The sequence below is a fragment of the Columba livia genome, chromosome 15 (genome assembly GCF_036013475.1).
Source record: "Columba livia isolate bColLiv1 breed racing homer chromosome 15, bColLiv1.pat.W.v2, whole genome shotgun sequence".
Classification (NCBI taxonomy): domain Eukaryota; kingdom Metazoa; phylum Chordata; class Aves; order Columbiformes; family Columbidae; genus Columba; species Columba livia.
This window is the reverse complement of record NC_088616.1, coordinates 5,825,573-5,843,681: the sequence shown is the minus strand read 5'-3', so window position 1 is coordinate 5,843,681 and position 18,109 is coordinate 5,825,573. Positions and strand designations below refer to the sequence as shown.

Here is an 18,109-nt window from a genome sequence, read left to right as displayed (position 1 = left end):
ATATAGACAAAATGGCTGCTTTCATAGCACATAGAAAACACTATATACTCTTGCAAGGCTGTATTCTTTAGCATCCCACACCAACTCAAAGTTGGTTTAAAGCACTGTCTTTTTGGCTTGGTAAGTACTTTACACCCATTTTTAAAGGCTCTGAATGTCCAAAGACAAGACAGGAAGCCTTTACTAGAACCTACAGATTCTATTCATAAGGAAATCAAGTCTACAGACTTTCTATATTAATAGCACGCTACTGTGCACAACACTGAAAATCTGTAATAAAGCTGATGATTGAAATCTCATTCAATTTGCAGCAAATGCGGATAGTGACAGAGGTTCCAGCTGGGCCAGGCTCACACTCCGTGTTGCAGTGAAGGATTCAAGAGAAGTTGCACAGAACCCTTTTATTTCTACCTCTATTATTTATATCTTTATTTGGTTTAGGTTTCGCTGCACCCAATGTGAGCTCTCGCTTCAGTGCATGGCTCTTTCAGACAAAAAACTGGGACACACAGAAAAAGCCAGGGTACATATCTAGCCACAGCACGGATTAAGTCCTTCATGGCTGAGCTTAAGTGACTTCTGGTAATAGTTCTTCAAATTGGGTAATCGTCCTGCAGTTCATTAGCTCCATATTTCAAAATTTTAAAATCCACTCCTTGTGGTATATCCAGCTTCACATGTACATAAATATGCATGTGAATTAAAAAATTCAAAATCTGGTCTTGCCTCCAACAGCTTGTCTAATCTACATTAATCACAACAGTATTCTTTCTGTGAATGATTGTTCAATTAATTATTCTTCTGTTAAATACATATAATACAGCTTACTGAAAGGAAACTATGTAAAAATTTGGAACCTAGCAAATAAATGCCATAATGTCCCCACATCAATTACACTTAAATTCTTGAAGACTGGAAACCAACTATTCAGAAACCTAGCAGGAACTGGAAAGAAACATAATTTTTTTTTGTTCCACAATAAAGACCTCATGGAGTTACAATGTTGACACAGTGATATTTAAGCTCTATTTCATAATAAAAACATCTATTATTAAATCTACAGAGAGATGTACACAGCTGGACCCTCATAATATCACAAAGCCCATGTCAAATCTGCCTGGGATCCATCTGCATATATCTATTGTCTTTACAGTGTGTTAAATGCAATGAGACATGGCATAAGAGATCTAGCTATCCATAATTAAATTGTGCAAACAATATTGGACTGTAAATTTGTAAAACTAACGGGTGAGTAATATGTTAAATGTCAAGTCTACTTTGAAAATGTAGATCTACAGATACATACTTCGTGTAAACTCGTACTTTCAAAGCATTGTTCTCTGGGGAGGGACAGTATTCACAACTTTCAATATAACATTGCAATTTAGAAAAAAAATATCATTTTAAAAAACAAACCAGAACTTTTTCAAAATGCCCTAAAGTCAAAAGTAAGGAAATCTGATTCTTTATAAACAGCATGGGAGCTACTTCAAAAGTTATGTGCGTTCCTCTGTAAGAAAGGAAACAGGAAGGCAAGAAAAGGATCCATAATAAAAACGGCAAATAACTATACTATGTTCCCAAATAAAAAATGGTAGTGGAATTGAAGTGCTATCCTCTGGAGAATGGAAATTCACTCCAAATGCAACCAGAAGGGAGAAAGTGTATGACAGGTAGAATTCAAGCTTAATATTAAGAAGGTAAAAAGGAAATAAGAAAAGCAGATAGCAAAGGATACAAAAACAAACAACAATAATATTAGTATATAAGAAGTAGGAAACTTTCAAGGAATCACTGGATTTGCAATGCTTAGGATTGAACAGAGCCGTTGAAGAAGATAAGGGCATTGCAGACAATCCAAAGTATTTATTTTCATCAGCCTTTGCTATGGAAGATGTTGGAAAAACTCCTGCCAGACTTTTCTGGTGAGACAGACTAACACTTCTTCAAACTGTGAGGAAACACAATAAATTTAAAGCAATAAATGATGAGGGATGAGCTCCTGTCCCACTCACATTGACAGGTGTTTTACCACTGATTTTAGCACCAACAGTCTTCTACTTCAGAACTGAACAGCAAACAGACCAACAGCCTTGAAATACAAAAAGGTTGAGCTGGGCATCACAGTGGACTGTTTACTGAGCAACAGTGGTCAAAAGAGCGAGCCAAAGAGCAGAATATAGAAAGAATGAGACAGGGACAGTAGGAGAGACTATATTTTTAGTCCATATTCAATCTCTTCAGCTTAGGGTTCCTGCTTTAAACCAATGGCAGTGGCACATGACAAGATTTTGATAACAATAAAAAAATTATTATGGAAGAAAATTTTAAAAGCTGGAAAGAACTAGGAAGTTAACTGAGCAAAGAGATGAATCAGAGAAGACACTATAGAGTGGCAAAGAATATCATGAGGTGTAAGTAAATAGGATGATCTTCAACTTACACTTTCTCACACTATTAGAGCAAAGGGCCAATCAGAGCAATAAAAAGTTACCAAGTCAAAAATAAAAGGTCTGAAATATTTTACTGCACAAACCACAGAACTGTGTAATTAATTCACAAGGACACCCCTGTGACAGTAACAAGGAATATTATTTTTTGCCTTTGTTATTCTTTTCTTTCTTATTCATATCCATACAAAGAAATTAGTGACATGGCAATAATTGTAACCCTTCAGAAAGCCACATTTAAGGAAACATGCTTTCCCTTTCCTCTTGCCCTAATGCATGAAACTTTTCAGGTTGGACATATTGCAGGGAAGGAAGGGGAGGTAAGATGAGGCATGGAGCATGGTCATGGCAAGGATGAGGACAACTTGTAGAGATGTTTGGAGCACCTGCTCGAACTGCGGTGCGCTGCTCTGTGCTAGACCCTACATGTGTACCACAGGTGGCTGATGGCTCAAAACTCTGCCCGTTAGCACTGGATAGATTAGGTCGCAGTCCAGAATTAAGACAGAAGTACTAAACTATCAATGTGTGAAATTTATTACTTAAATTACAAGGTAGGGCCGTCCAAGGAGTCTCTTGCATAATTCATGACACTTCAAGACTTCACATATAAATCAAATAGAAGGAAAGTTTACCATTTCTGCTCGGCTGAGCACAAATCCACAAACAACTTTGGTAATGGCTGCACAAACAAGCTCTGTAGAAAATACAGTATTACAGATATGCTCTTCACAATACTCATTCACACAGTCCCACAAGTAATTCAACACAGTATCATCCAGTGAACACTTGTATGAAAAACTACTCGTAAGTGTCAAAAATAGAGGTCATTAAAAACAATAATATTAGTCTTTTCTTTTTTTTTCTTCCCAAATGAATGCTTACAATCGTCCTTCTACAAAGTTTTTCCAAACTTAGTTATTTGATTTGTGGGCTTGCTATTAATCATTTTGCTTGTAGAAAAAGGAAACTACAGATTTTACAAAGCCCCCACACTTCCTAAGCCATTCCAAAAGCAGCAAAATTATATTCTCCAAGTTCAAAGATAAACTTTGACAGACTTTCAGCCTTGAAACAGTGAGTAATCATAATACAAATGAGGTGCAATACTAAGTATAACGTAACAATAAATGATATCAGTAAATACACACAGAACTTGAAACGTACAGCTTTAGAAATAGCTGAAACCTTGACTTACTGTGGCTGTGCCGGAGACAGTTTGTGCATTTGTGTCGGCTGCGCTCTGTTCGGAGTGTGTCTGAGCAGGAGGGTACATGTTTAACGTGTGCTCTGGAACAGTGGTTTGGCCTGTGTAGTCTGGAGCTGGATGGGGATGTGGGGCTGGGTATTCTGCAGGGATACCATTCTGAGGTGGAGCAAACTGGGCTGAGGCATAAGGCTGTGCCATCGTGTCAGGAGGTGCTGTAGCTTCCTGATTACCCTGTAAGAATCAAAGGGAGAAAAGGAAGAAAAAATGTGGCATGAGATAAAATAAGCGATGATCCTGCAGGCGTAACACAAAAAGTGATGATAGTATTCTGCTGAGATTGCTGGCATGAAAAGGGCACAATTGTTGTTTCTTGAGGAGAAAATTTCTTATCCGAATTAAATCCATTTTGCTGACCCTACTAAATCTTATTAAAATTCGACAAATAAATCTGCTGTTCTCTGTATAATTGCATACTATTCTTTAACAGGGAAAGGTCAGTGAAATGTACCCGAACTAGTGCCTCAACTCAGACAATGAAGAGGGGCAGAGCCCAGTTTATTCTAAAGGCTACCGAGCACAACCACCACCACAGAGCTCTGCTAAGGCCAGCCCGTGGTCTGTGATCCATCATGACCTACTATTTGCAGAATACAATATATGCAACCTACACATCAAGCAGGATTTGGGAACACACTGTTAACCTAAGTGCATACTGAAAATATTTACATGAAATAATGCTCTATGATATATTTGCAAATACTTTCAGGTACACTGTATTGAGCAACTGCATGCCACAATTGGAAATAAAATAATGAGATCAAATTGAAATATTAAACATCTGAATCTCAAAATGCATCAGTTAAAAATCTTAAGTTAACCTAAAATAAAAATTATACGTTGTAGGCTGTCAGAAGAAATAGATTTAAGAACTTTAAAGGCTTCAGATTCAAAGACAATAGTACTTCATTTTCATTTTGCAATAAGGCTACAGGACTGAAAACAAATGCTCTCATCTCTCTATAGCTAGATGCATCTTTACATTTGCTATAACAAAGGATAGTCAAGCATGTTAATTTATAAGAGACTTCTGACTGAATGCTCTGCTCATATCAAACAGTAATAATTCTAATGGGGGAAATGTACAGAACAATCTTTCAGAACTTGTATAAAAGATGTCCAAAATATGACACTGCATGTGACACAATACTAGAGGTCATTAATACAGGGACCATCCCAAACTCTGATGAGCTTATTTGCAAGATAAAATTATCCCTCTAAATATCAAGTAATGTAAAAATGAATATTTGAGTAAAATTTGGGTTAGTTTTTAGAACACACTGTCATTCTCCCACGAAAGCGTGTGTAAGTACCTGCAGAGGAATACGGTAGGGATTTTGCTTATTTGTACTCATCAGTACAAAATAGGCTGGATGAATAAAAGACATGCTTTTGCACTTCGTACTTAAGATCATTTCAGCTAATTCAGATATCAGTTCTCTGACCTGAACTGGTTCTAAACTCAAGAGCTTTTAAGAATTAGTAAAATTACGGTATAGGAATAAGCATTGGTATGTGGCACGCTTAGGAGAGAAAAATCAAACTTTCCTTTGAAAAAGGTATTCAGTGTGTTTTTAAAAACCACACCCTCCCTAATGATAATCACATCTATGCTACGATTTTAGTGTATGGCCTTGAGGAAGTAGTTTACACTGCTTCATTCAACCATCTCTAAAATGAAAACAGTGACATTTACCTACTTCACAGTGTTAAGTCAAGAAGTTTCATTTGCATGTATGTACAATTATTCCAAGGTTAGTGCTTCACTGAAACTTGCCCTGTTTAAATTTCAGTGGAGGTTAAAAACTCTTGTAAATGTATACTTATACCTGTTATATTAAAATGGCAAGGTCCCTTTCTTCTTTTAGCTAATATTTTCACTATATTAAAAAAAAAATCAAGATGAAGTAAAAACAAGCAATGATTGGATTACACCAGAGAAATTTGTTAAATGTTAAAGAAGTATTTTTAAATCTTGGGGGGGAGGCAGGGGACCTTAAATTTTTTAATCAACTGTTTCACAAAGGACTTCAGCAAGTGGTAAGAATGAACAACTGCAAATCAAACTTGTGCCTATACAAGCTCTTTCACTGTGCTGGCTCTGAAACACAGTAGCTGGTTCCTGCTGGTCCTTAAGCTATTCCTTTGTGTCAGATGCTAAACGTGACATTAGAGTCAGAAGCTGCTAAAAAAGGACAATAATGGCAACACAGGGACCAAGGGCTAACATCCAGGTGCATTTGATCTAAAGGTTTCTATACTACCTTGAGTCCTAAACCAGATGCTGCCAAGACCCCGCTGTTTCTCATTAACATTGACAGCAGTTCCATAAGATGCTAATTAATATTCAAAGCATTCACACTTAGTGCTAATTGCAGCTAATATTTAATTAAGAGGGTTGAACATTTATATTATCTTTACCAGCCATTCCAAATTATTCACTTTTTAGATTTGCCATAAAATGGCAAACTGCACTGACAATTCCAGCACCTTCACGTTGCTGAGACTCTTCTACCTCTTTCATTAGACTTGTTAAACTGAGGTCTGGATCACTTACTTATAACCAAGACCCCATTAACAAGTAAACAATGAAGGGTCAAGGTTTTGTGGTTGTTTAAGTTTGTTTATATATATATATATATATATATATATAACTTCAGGGATTAGATATATATAAATTCAGGGGTTTACAGCCTTGCCATTAAACAAACAAACCCCGCCATGCTTAGAGCAGAAAAATAGCATGTAGGATTATGAGTCCAGGCATTCCGTGTTCATTAAATTGAGGGGGGTGGGGGTGACGGGGGCGGGGGCAAGACACAAAAGAAATTGCACTTACACAAACTAGTGTAGGCCATAAGTTTAAAATGATAGGGGCAATAAATCTGGGTTGTTAATCTCTTAAAATCAGTGTCTACTGTAGCCTTTCCTAGCCTTCAAAATTAGAGCGAATTTATGATTTACAATTAATTCAACCAACACGGTATTATAATGTAGTATAAAAGCATGTATGTATAAACATGTTCTTCCCTACTTATATGAGTATCAAGCCAATAGCTTATTGTTTAGAATATTAATTTATATCAGGAATAATGCAGCGTCAACACGCATTTGTATACACATGTGGTTCATGGAAAACCCAGACTACACAACAGTAAGACACATTTGAATAGATAATTACCTAAAATGTCCCTTTATTGTGATCTTTAAAATACAGTGAACTAAAATGAATAAAGAAAATAATAGATTTAATGCATTAAGTTGAAAATATGAAACGGCCCTGAAAGCAACAGGAAACATTGATGCTAAATTAGCCTATGAACTTGGGTATTAAAGTAATCTCAAAACTGCAGATGATAATACACAGACGTTGCTTAATACAACGTAGGCATGAGAGGCTAAACAGTTGTCCCTTCAGACTCAGTTCCAAGTATCTTTAAGATTAAATGACCCCTTAATGCTCACTTTGTGCATGGTTTTTAATAAAGTAGTTGTTGGCAACAGAAAGAAGAACAAAGGATGGCAGACAGTCAGGATCTGCTAAATGTTCTGGCCTGAGTTTTAATGAAAACCACATTTCAACTGAAAAATATGCTTTACGTGGCAGCGTATAAAATCAAATTTATTGCTTTCTGGTTAAATGTTGAACTCTAAAGAACAACAACAAAAAAGCATTCCGATGATGTAGGTAACTGAAGTCGCTCCTTTTCCATACATATCACTCCATTTGAAGAAAAGCTTAGAATTTTAAACGCTTCTAGTATCTCAGATCTGAATATGCCTTTTCAGCATCTTCTGGTCTGAAAGGATTTCATAATTAAGAAATGCATGAAACGTGTCAAAACATAATAAAGCAAGCTTGTTATGTTTGTACACAAAAGAGAGAGCACAGAAAACCTTACTTCTGCAGTGTTCTTTTTAAAGAACACATTTGCAGCGTAAAAATGTATTCAATGAAAACCTTTCTGCTCGCCTGCATTTTGAAGTCTAGCTAGTGGTTTATTGTTTCTTTTACTCTATTTTCTGTTTGGTGCGTTTTGTTTCTTTGGCAAGAGATTTTTCACATTTAGAGAAAGCCCCTCATACTGTAGTTAAATGAGCCAAACTGCATCATACCCTTAGGGCACGGAAACAAAGAAGAAAAATGCAACATTACTCTGTAAACCTGCTGGTTATAAGAACAGCTCAGTTAGATATATCAAGCACAGCAGAGACACATAATCACCACAGTAGTTTGCTCTCCTTCAGACTAAGCAACAAAACACATATTAGAAGTCTTGCATGCAGTGGTGCAGCTGGTTATAAGAAATGCACTGGCTTGACTAAAATCAAGAGTTTCAAGTGAAAATAAAAGTGAAAATACCTGCTGTACCATCCTGCTCCCTTTATTCGCCATAAAGTTAGCAGCTGCTCTAGTCCCAGGCCATACAGCATCTGCCCAAAGCAAGCATCAATTATGGCTGAGGGCGTGTGAGCAATGGAACGTGTGCGGGAGTGTGGCTGACGGGGGTGTTGAAGGAGGGGGAGCCAAGGCGAGGCTTCCTGACCTCCCTCTCAACATCTGATTGCTCCCAAAACCTAATCCAGATGGGACTCTTTCAGTTTGCTGGGATCTCGCCCCATCAATCACAGCAGGCCACTCCTCTGTCTCCTGCTACTAGTTATGGAGTGCACCACTGAGCAGATGATTACACACAGAAGAAGAAAAAACACAGCTTGACTACATTAATAGCTGTTTAAAAAACATTAGAAATGCTACTATGGAAGTTGCTGGAAGCTGAACATTTTTGTTTTAAAATTAAGACGGCTGTATTCAAAGTTACAAAACCTCTAAACTTCCAGTGCTTTGGCTTTTTGATAGCGACAATGCACAGTCAAATGTGTACATTTCTATGTGATTAATTCATCCTACATATGGTGGAGTTAATATCAATAAGATTTCTATTTTAAAATTGCTGAACTCCACAAGTAAACCATCAATACTAAAGCAGCCTGGTTTAAATTAAATGTACTTTATCCTTCCATACAAATGAAATATTGTTTCCTTTTTTGTTTCATTTCATGACATCCCTCTTGCTTAGCAGGGGAAATATTTCAGAAATGCTTCCAAGGTTTAGTTCTGTGAGGCGCTTTCAGCAACTTAATGCTTCACTATTAAAGGAACTTTCCTAGATGCTCTGGAGGTAGTTTTAAAATTATTGAAGTTCTAATTAAATCACATAATAAAGAAAAAAAAAAAAACAAAACACAGCAACAAGATCAAAAATAAAAGGAGGAAAAAGCAGGGGGAAGAAGATCTAGATAGCCCCAAAGAATACACATTTATTGCCTCTCTGTCACAGACTGCCTACAGAGACAAGAATTCAGAAACAGGGCAAGTATGTAACATGGGAATTAATTCTTACAAATGTTCAGATTCTAAGGGATGGGCAGGACTGCAGATAAACAGGCATCAGTTCATCATTACACCTACATTCCAATTGAAATATATTGGATTTCTTTAAAGTAGCAGTGCAACTCTTCCAGATTTGTTGCTGGCACTCCCAATTCATGATAATAAAATTACACACTTCAGATTTTTCAGAAAGAATCAGACATGCAGCCACACCGGACCGATAATCACAACTGACTGACTCTGCGAGCTTTCTCTGTTGTAGCTTAATTATATGACCAGGCCACTTGACTCAGATCATTTGCTTCTGAAATCATACAAAATGAATTCTCCAGCCACCTCTCTTTTTTGGAAGGCTCAATTCAGAGCCAAATTCAGATTTTGTTTAAAAAACAATTTTGTTCCAAAAGAAGCGCGTCCTCAAAAATAAGAAAGATAATGCAAAATAAATCTTTTTCAGTGAGCACAGGGAAAAAATGTAAGTCAGCAAAAGAGAATTTTTTTACTATCTTAGTGAGAAAGTACCACCTCTTTACTCCCATTAGAGATAAACATTTACTTTTCATCCTCTTCATGTGTAACATATTCCAGTCAAAGTCCATGCTCCTGCTATGTATATATTAAAAAATGAAATGTTCATTTTGTGTCAGGGCCTGAAGTATGGAGCAGACTAATGAAACATCACAACACCCTGCAAAGCAGGAAGGCTATATAAATTCACTTACATTTAACAGAAGGCAAACAACTTACCAAAACCTAACTACTAGTCTGAATTCCTGTCTATACTCAAGGCCACACAGTATTATGGATGTATCGATACATATGAAGAAAGCATTCTCTCAAACACCTTCATTCTTTCCAATTGTCACTGTTGAAACTTTTTACTACTTTTAAGATGCTGTGATTTGTTACACTACTGCAGGCATGTAAGCTTTCTAATTTTACCTGCAATTTTTCTACTGAAATGAAATGTTATTCTATTTCATATATTAATTTATTGACAATCACTGCCACTTCCCAAAGCTGAATTGTAGTAAAGCTGATATGTCCATTTTCTTTTTTTCAGTATCTAAGAAAGTGGTTGAAAAAGCCAATATTTTTTTTTTACTGCAATACTGATTGAAGATATGTGATTTTTAAAGCTGGATCAGTTCCCAAGTTGGTTCACAAGCACTTGTGACAAGAGAAGTGAGAGGTTAATGCACTGAAGAAACAATCAATGGGAGTTGGAGACAGGGGACAAAGCAGCAGGCATGTATTATGCTATACTGACATAACATAATTTGTCATGAGAAAACATTTCTTAATAACCTTAAGTCTTCAATTTGCAAGAATGAAAGCAACATAGACCAAGTGGTAAATTACAGACCTTTACAGGAAACAGTAAAAACATCAATCTGTTCTTCTAATCCAACTAAGACGGATCACAGAGCTACCACAACTGATGTTGTGCGTGAGAGGAAAGAAACAGGCACTGCAACCATGGAGCTTGCATGTCTGCAAAGCAAGAACCATTGGGCTTTCTTTTATAATTACAGACAAAAATACTATTCATAGCTCAAGCAGCAGAAGTAGCAGAGATGTGTTGGCAAGACTATTTTACTAGGGTGTATCAACACTTCTGAGATGCCAGACATACTAACCCAGGTGACAAACCATTCTTATGTAGCAAGACTATGTCTGGTCTTGACACAATCCTGCATCATACTTTCTGAGCCTTCAGGACTCTGCTGAGACCATTCCTATTGTATAATTTATAAGCGTGTTTCCAGAATACGAGTCAAAAAACCCTTTTCTAAATGCCACCTTATTGGTCAAGGGTTGAACAATGTAAAAGATTAGAGTCTGCAGAGGGGAACCAAACAGCAATCAAATCCAGTTGCATGTATACAGTTTCTGACAGTCAGATAATTTCTAAGAATCTGAGAAATTCTTGTAACACAGCTAAAATAATTCTTGTAAGTAAAATTCAACATCTCAATTGCAATCTACTCCAAAAAAACCTAACTGAATGTCTGAGGATATTGGGACTGGGTACTGCTGTGTTTTTTTAAAGTGTCTACATCAGGCAATTTAATCTAGCTGAGGTTAGTAGTTACACAAAGTTATTCCCAATTTACAGATGCTGCCTCATCCAGAGTATATTAAATTAACTGCTTTTTCAGTTTCCTAATGGATATAGCATAAAAAATATTTACCAGCTTTGTTAGTCATACAAAGTGGTGAATCTACAGTCACATGCAGAGACAACATGTTTGAAGGCCACCTGTTCTGGAGAAACCATATCACAGTTTCATATGTACATAATTGGTTATATTTCATGTACAAACAAGTGATTTCATATTAAAAAAAATACTAGGCCGAATGAGTGATATGTGCCACAAGTATAAGCAGACAACCAAGAAAATACACCCATGGACAGGCACAGTGTTTCAACTGTTCAGCCTGACAGGCTTTTGTCTGCCTCACAACAGCACTGCTGAAGTTACTGCATCAAAAATACAGCCTGCCCTAGGTATTCAGATTTGTGGTATTAATAAAACAAGGCTACAGGACAAAGCGAGCAATGCTACACAAGGAGACTGAGGGGCAGCAGCAGTTATCTGAGTACCACTGTCATGCCGTCTCTTCGAACGACCTCTTAACCAGGGACAAAATCTTTCACTGATGATCTGTGATTTAGTCTCAGAAAATAAAGGGAACATTTCTCTTCATAATCCCTCATGCTGAATCATTTTCTAAAGCAGTACCACAATAACCACAGTTCATCCACTACATGTGAAACAGGTCCAAGTTTCAGTATCTCAAATGGGAGGATCATTACTTGACCGTACCGAAATGAAAGAACATAGTCAGCTAGTAAGGGAAATGAGAATGTAATGCTGTAAGTTGTCTTAAGCAGCCAAGTGGACTGAAGATCATACCTCCTTAGCTATTTGTTTGCAAACACTGAAGTGCACAGGGCTGCTTTATGAGCCAGTTCACTTGAACTGGCCAAGTGAAGTGATAATGATTGCTGTAAAACTGTCCCAAATTAACTAGAGGGAGTTGTTTTGTTTCCTTTTACTTTGTTTAAACCAAGAAAATTTAAGAATTTGATTTATGTGGTAAGCTCCATAAAGACAATGACATGACTGAGTTTGGGAATTTTGAGAAAGACCAGGAAGATAAGCAGCAGTTAGAAAACTGGGCTTCAGAAAAAGAGACTTCAGTTTATCCAGGGAATTGTCAGGAATCCCTGAGGTTCACTCATGAGAGGAAACTGTCCAAGGCAGCTGCCTGATTGATTAAGCCACTAATTAAAGAGAACTTCAGCACGTAGGAACCATCTATTAAGAAGGAAGATACTTAGCAGAAGACCCACATGGTTAAGCAGAAAGCTTCTCAATGAAGAAAGACACAAAAAGGGAGCATGCAAACAGTGGAAATCAAGGCTTGGCAACAAAAGAGGAGCATAAAAGTCTTGCTCAGGTGCTTGACAACAAAATATGGAATGTATTTTGTCCAGCCTAGCTAAATCTAAGACTAATGAAAACATTAAGGGTAACAGGAAAGGATTCTGCATACCAAGTCTACTTGTTGCAAAAGGAAGTTCAAGGAAAATGTTGATGCAGGGAGGAAACAGCCTTGTGATAAAAAAAGACATCATAATATAGTTAAGTACTTCATGTCTTTTCTACTTCAGCTAAAGTCTGATCCTAAATCACTGCACCCAAATCGTGGACAGCATTGGTAAGGAAGCAAGGGGACAATGAACAACAGAGATGCAACAGGTTAGGGACAACTTAGTGAAGGTGGATATATTTACATACATTTGAAGCCTTAAGGCATTCAACAGAAGGTGTGGAAGGAGTAGGTCGCTGTGATCATGAGTCCATGCCCAACTATGAAAAATTATACTGATGGGGAAGTCCCCAATAACTCAAAAAGCTAACATCACTCCTGTGTTTTAATAAGGCAAGGAGGATGATTTAAGGAACTACCGACCACTCAGCTTCATCTCAGGACCTTCAAAGATCATGGAGCACATCTTTTTGGAATTTCCAAGCATACAAAGGAGACTTATACAATTTGAAAGGGTCAGCATGGATTTTTCAGGGGAAAATAGTGCTTGCCTTCAAAAAACAACTGGGAACACATACAAAGTTCAAGCAACAGATAAATCTGCCTTGATTTCAGTAACACTTTTAATGCTGTCTTCCATAGCATTACTGGTTGAGAGCTGAGGAAGGAACAGCTGGACTGTCAGATGGGTTGAAAATTGGCTGGCTTGTCAGGCTTCAAGGCTTAATGCCTGGCTCCTGACCAGCAGTAAGTGGAATACTTTAGGGGCAACACTGGGTCTCACATTTATCAACAACGTGGAGAATGACAAAGAGCACATCGTCAGCAAATTTGCAGATAACACTAAACTATGAAGCCTCAATCCAGGGACACCTTGATAAATCTGAGAACTGTAGAGTCACAATCCTTTCATAGCTCAACAGGGAAAAGTGCAAAGTTCTCCACCATGAGCATCATGGAATAACACGTCGAGGAAATTAAGTTCATTGCTTATTCACTGAACCCTTTTCAGTTTTAGTCCGTATGTAATAACTGTATTACAACTCAGAAATGTCATCTATATTTAATAGTACCTTGTTATTTGCCCTTAAAAACAGATTGTTCACAGACTATAAATATTTAAAATTGCAAATGAAATCCTATTCTATCCTTTTTTCCCCCTTTAAAAAAACCAAAACAACAACAAAAAACCACCACAAATACACACCTAGTTTGTGTATTGTTCATGAAGATCCTATGCAATAATGTCCAAATGTGTGTGGGAATGGCATATATTCTTCATTTTACCTGTAACTTTTCAGCAAGTAGAATTTTTGCTTTTATAGGCCCAACCTCAATATTTTGAACAAATCTGGCAGAATATTTATGATTCAAAATATCCATAAATCATACTTAGCAGTTACAAGATACAGTAATTGTGATCTTCATACCCATAAACTTTTGACTAAAATGAAGTTATTTCAACAGAGCCGAATATAGATTTATGGGCAAGAAATCCACCATTCTCCTGTTTCTATTATTTAAATTTTCAGAAAAAAATCATAAATAATCTAGAAATAAGCTATTTTACCATTGCTTTTAGACAATGCCCATATCTCATCTCTGTTTAATTTTTAAATTTCTGTCATTTTCGTTATTTAGGATGGAACATAGATGACCTGAGCTGCAATGACCAGCTAACACAACAATGCCATGTTGTTTAGTACCAGTTTAAGTGGCATTCATTTTTTGGCACTGAAATGAAATGATGGAACATGATCTCTGATGTTATTTACTTCTAAGATTAAAATGACTATCAAAATATCATTGGGCACGAGGAACAGATAGATTGGCTTCCTGCCTCAGCTATACTTTGCTCTGCTTTTAACAGACATTGTTTGTGTACTTCAGTTAATGTTTATGTTAAGATGCCGTCACAGCATTAACAAGTAACTTTTTACTCCAGTGTTTGTCATTAGCAAACCAAGCCACAACACTGAGGAAAGGTAAAGCTCTTCTCACCGATGAGATAAAAAAAGGAGATAAGATTTGCCTACACAATGCAAAATACATTTCTAAACCCTGATGAATGGCACAACTGGCTGAAAATAAACAAAAATGTATTATATTGAGTGCTACAACAAATCTGTAGTTATGAAGAAAATGAACAAAACCTTAATGATCCCTACAGCACTGGAAGGACTTTCACTGACAAACTGATTGTTAAGTTCTACTTTGTTAAATCTCTAAAAAGCTTCTGTTACTATGGAAGGAATGGCAAATTTGTCTTTGTATCTCATTTTCCCCATGTGTAGGACAGGGACTAAAACTGGTCTCGAACCTGCAAAATTACACTGCTTCTCCCTGCACTTCTCTAGAGATTATTTTTTTTTCCCCCGGAGCTCTTCTTCAGAACTGAACATACACGTATGCTAGTAAATCTTGCCATAAAACTGGCCTCTGCCATATAAATCCTGCTCAAACCTGGTAAGCTTAAAAACCACTGCTTCTAACAACAAATTATTTGAAAACAACACAGACCATGGGACTGGGTACAAATGATCTTTCTCAGTCTACACTTCTATTTTGTGCCTCTGTGTGTAAGGAATGGAGAGCTGGTGGAAAGAAAGGTATTGCCAAAACTGAAACAGCATTGAGAAAAACTTTGGCATATTTACCAGAAGCATACGGCTAATTTATAGCAACCATATCCAACAGCATTTGTGTTTACACAGTGCACAGCATGTATACCAGCCACAGCATCCAAACGCCGCAATTAGTAAAAATAAGCATCCACATAGACCGTTTCGGGACAGAAGAGTTACATCCTGAAAACTGCTTTTAATCCACATAAAGTGAACTGTCTGTCTTTTATACTAGAATACTAGATTAAATAAGATATCAAATAATATTGAAACAGTTCAGTATTTGCTGAGTGTGCACCTGGCAAGATGGAGAATACAGCAAATGTGTTGGCATTCCAGCTGCAAAAGAAATTCAGATCAGATATTGCTACACAGAAATTGATAGCTGGTAGGTATTCAATCAGAAAAGTGGTTTTTCTTTTAAATATTACAATCACATGGTATAGTACATCACTTGTGTCAAGTTAAATTTAATGATATCAGCATACTTAAAGGAAAAAACCTGAATACCTACTTAGATATCCATGCCACGAGGGCTTACATGAGACTCTACGAAGCCTTTTCCTCTTATTTAATATTCTGACACCTGTATATAACAACTTTTATATGTATTATACCCTCAAACTAATCTATTCTCTTGTCTTTTTAATGCACACCTAGTATATCTGAACTCAAAGTTGCAGTGTAATGTGTGCTGCCAATAACGTACATTCTTCTGAAATCTGCCTGTGTAAAAGGAAAAATATTTTCCTGGAAGCAGCAATAAGTATAATGAGAGTGTCTGCTTTCCTCTAGTTAAAAGAACATTTTAAAAGGAACAATAATTAATGAGCTCGCTAATGCCTACCGATTTTTGTCAAACTTAGTAGAATGAGGTATGTGAAGGACTGCTTCAGAAAAGGTGTTTGAGCAACGCAACACAGAAAGTTGACAGGCTTTTACTGAAATGTGCTTTTTCTGCATATGTTTAATGGCTTATCTGAACAACAATGAAAAATGATCACTATATAATCCATCATAAGTAAACCATTTTTCACCTACCAGAGGCTAGAAACAATGAGAAAAATGTCAAAACATGAACTTTATTCTGGGAAACTAACCAAAACTGTTAAATGACACATATGTCAAGCATGCGCTTTGGCAAACTCAATCCACCTCAGAAGACACGAGGACTGTGTCAACAGAACTTAAGGCTCCAAAATAGGAACCTAAAAGGTAGAAGCCTGCCTCTACAAATGCACTGAGTTTATTTTGCCACGCTTTTGAGTGAACTCTCCTCTCTTCTCATTCAGATCCTGATTTAATTTTCCCTGTCTTTTAAACCTCCCTCTGCCTCCCTCAGTCTTCTTTGTATTCTCCTTCATTACTTCCTTTGCATCATCTGTCTACACCTACCTACAATATTTAATATTTATTGCAACAATTGAGAGCACAGCAGATGCAAGAAGCCATCTGATTGACATGGTAACACTACATGTAAGTATGAACATGAAAAGCAATGAATGACCTTCAATATACACTTTAAGTTTCATGCAAAATAATTGTGAGCTATTCTGAGCAGAAATCTGCAGCTACAGGACTAGGACTGTTTAGAGAATTTATTTCACCTGCTCCCTTTTACTCTCGATACCATTGTGGCCAATTGATACAGAATGTGGAAGATGAAAAGGTATTTTGGAACTTGACACAACTACGGCACTTCACATTTGTTCATCTTGATGAAGTGGTAAGTGTATTAAGTCCTTTCATCTGAGTAACAGTTCACTAGGATTACAAGTTCAGTAGAATCCAAACCCTTTATAATCAAATATAATCCAAACTTTCTGCATGTTGCTGTAAATGACACAGCGTTGAAAGTATTTGGAAGTAAAAGGGCAATTTGCACAGACTCTTGGCACAAGGCTGCGTTTCAGTTTTCAGAGATAACTATGTTCCATGAAGATACTCTGCTGAACTTATTTTTCACATCACATATCAGAGCTTTTGCTTTGCAGACATTGTTAGAGCTTTTTAAGTCTAGGCTACTGATTTGAGCAAGAACATGGAAGTAGAAGCATAGTTATGGTGCAGTAAGTCTGACGTAGTTACTCAGACACTATGTCAGATTGAATTTTGGGATGTGTACTGTTTTTATGAATATACTGCACTTTGCAGTCAGATGATCAGCAAGGAAATGACAAAGCTCAACATGTCACTATCTGCAAGCTCGGAAGAAATTTGGGAGCTCCTTACATGTATCTGCCCTATCAGCTCATTTGGCTTTTTGGACCCTGAAAATGCTTCAGTATATTCAAGCCAGTTTCTGTTCCCTAAAGAGACAGGAGAGAATGCTAAGTAGAAAGTAGTGGCCTGATCAATTCTATTCCTGAAGCTACAGAGAGGCAATAGGTGGGGAAGCTGAGAGGGTATAACAGTTTGAGAGATTTGCATGTCTACACTACATTGGGTTATCCAATTTAAATGGTAAGAAATTATTTTTAAATTGTGTTTCAGACAATACGTATAGCTGAAAAACAAAACAAAACACAAAAAAACAAAACCAAACACACACAAAAAAAACTACCACCAAAAACAACACACCCCACAAAAAAAACAACCAAACAAAAACTGGCTATGGCAATTAAGAATGTTTAACTACACTCTTCATGCTATGTATATAATAAAAAATACAATTATGCTTCCTTTGTAAGATTAAGATGTTCTTCTGTCTTTGAAGTGCCTTTCAGGCCAGCTATCCTAATCCAGCCAGTCTTCTTCGATTTAAACAGACCTTCCTGGTGCAAACAAACCTTCCTTGCAGAAAGAAACTGAA

The 18,109-nt window shown here is 36.9% G+C and overlaps 1 protein-coding gene across 50 annotated transcripts in view; it reads right to left on the bottom strand.

Moving 5' to 3' along the window:
- RBFOX1 (RNA binding fox-1 homolog 1) overlaps positions 1-18,109 on the bottom strand; it is a 1,115,790-nt gene that overhangs the window by 132,371 nt on the left and 965,310 nt on the right. For 42 of the 50 annotated variants that reach the window (XM_065030742.1, XM_065030745.1, XM_065030772.1 and 39 more), the window contains one exon: positions 3,649-3,891. In XM_065030742.1, the coding sequence (XP_064886814.1) occupies positions 3,649-3,891 (243 nt within the window). Of the gene's footprint in view, positions 1-3,648; positions 3,892-8,080; positions 8,293-18,109 lie in introns of those variants that run through there. The other 8 variants (XM_065030764.1, XM_065030758.1, XM_021295788.2 and 5 more) reach the window with 1 other exon arrangement.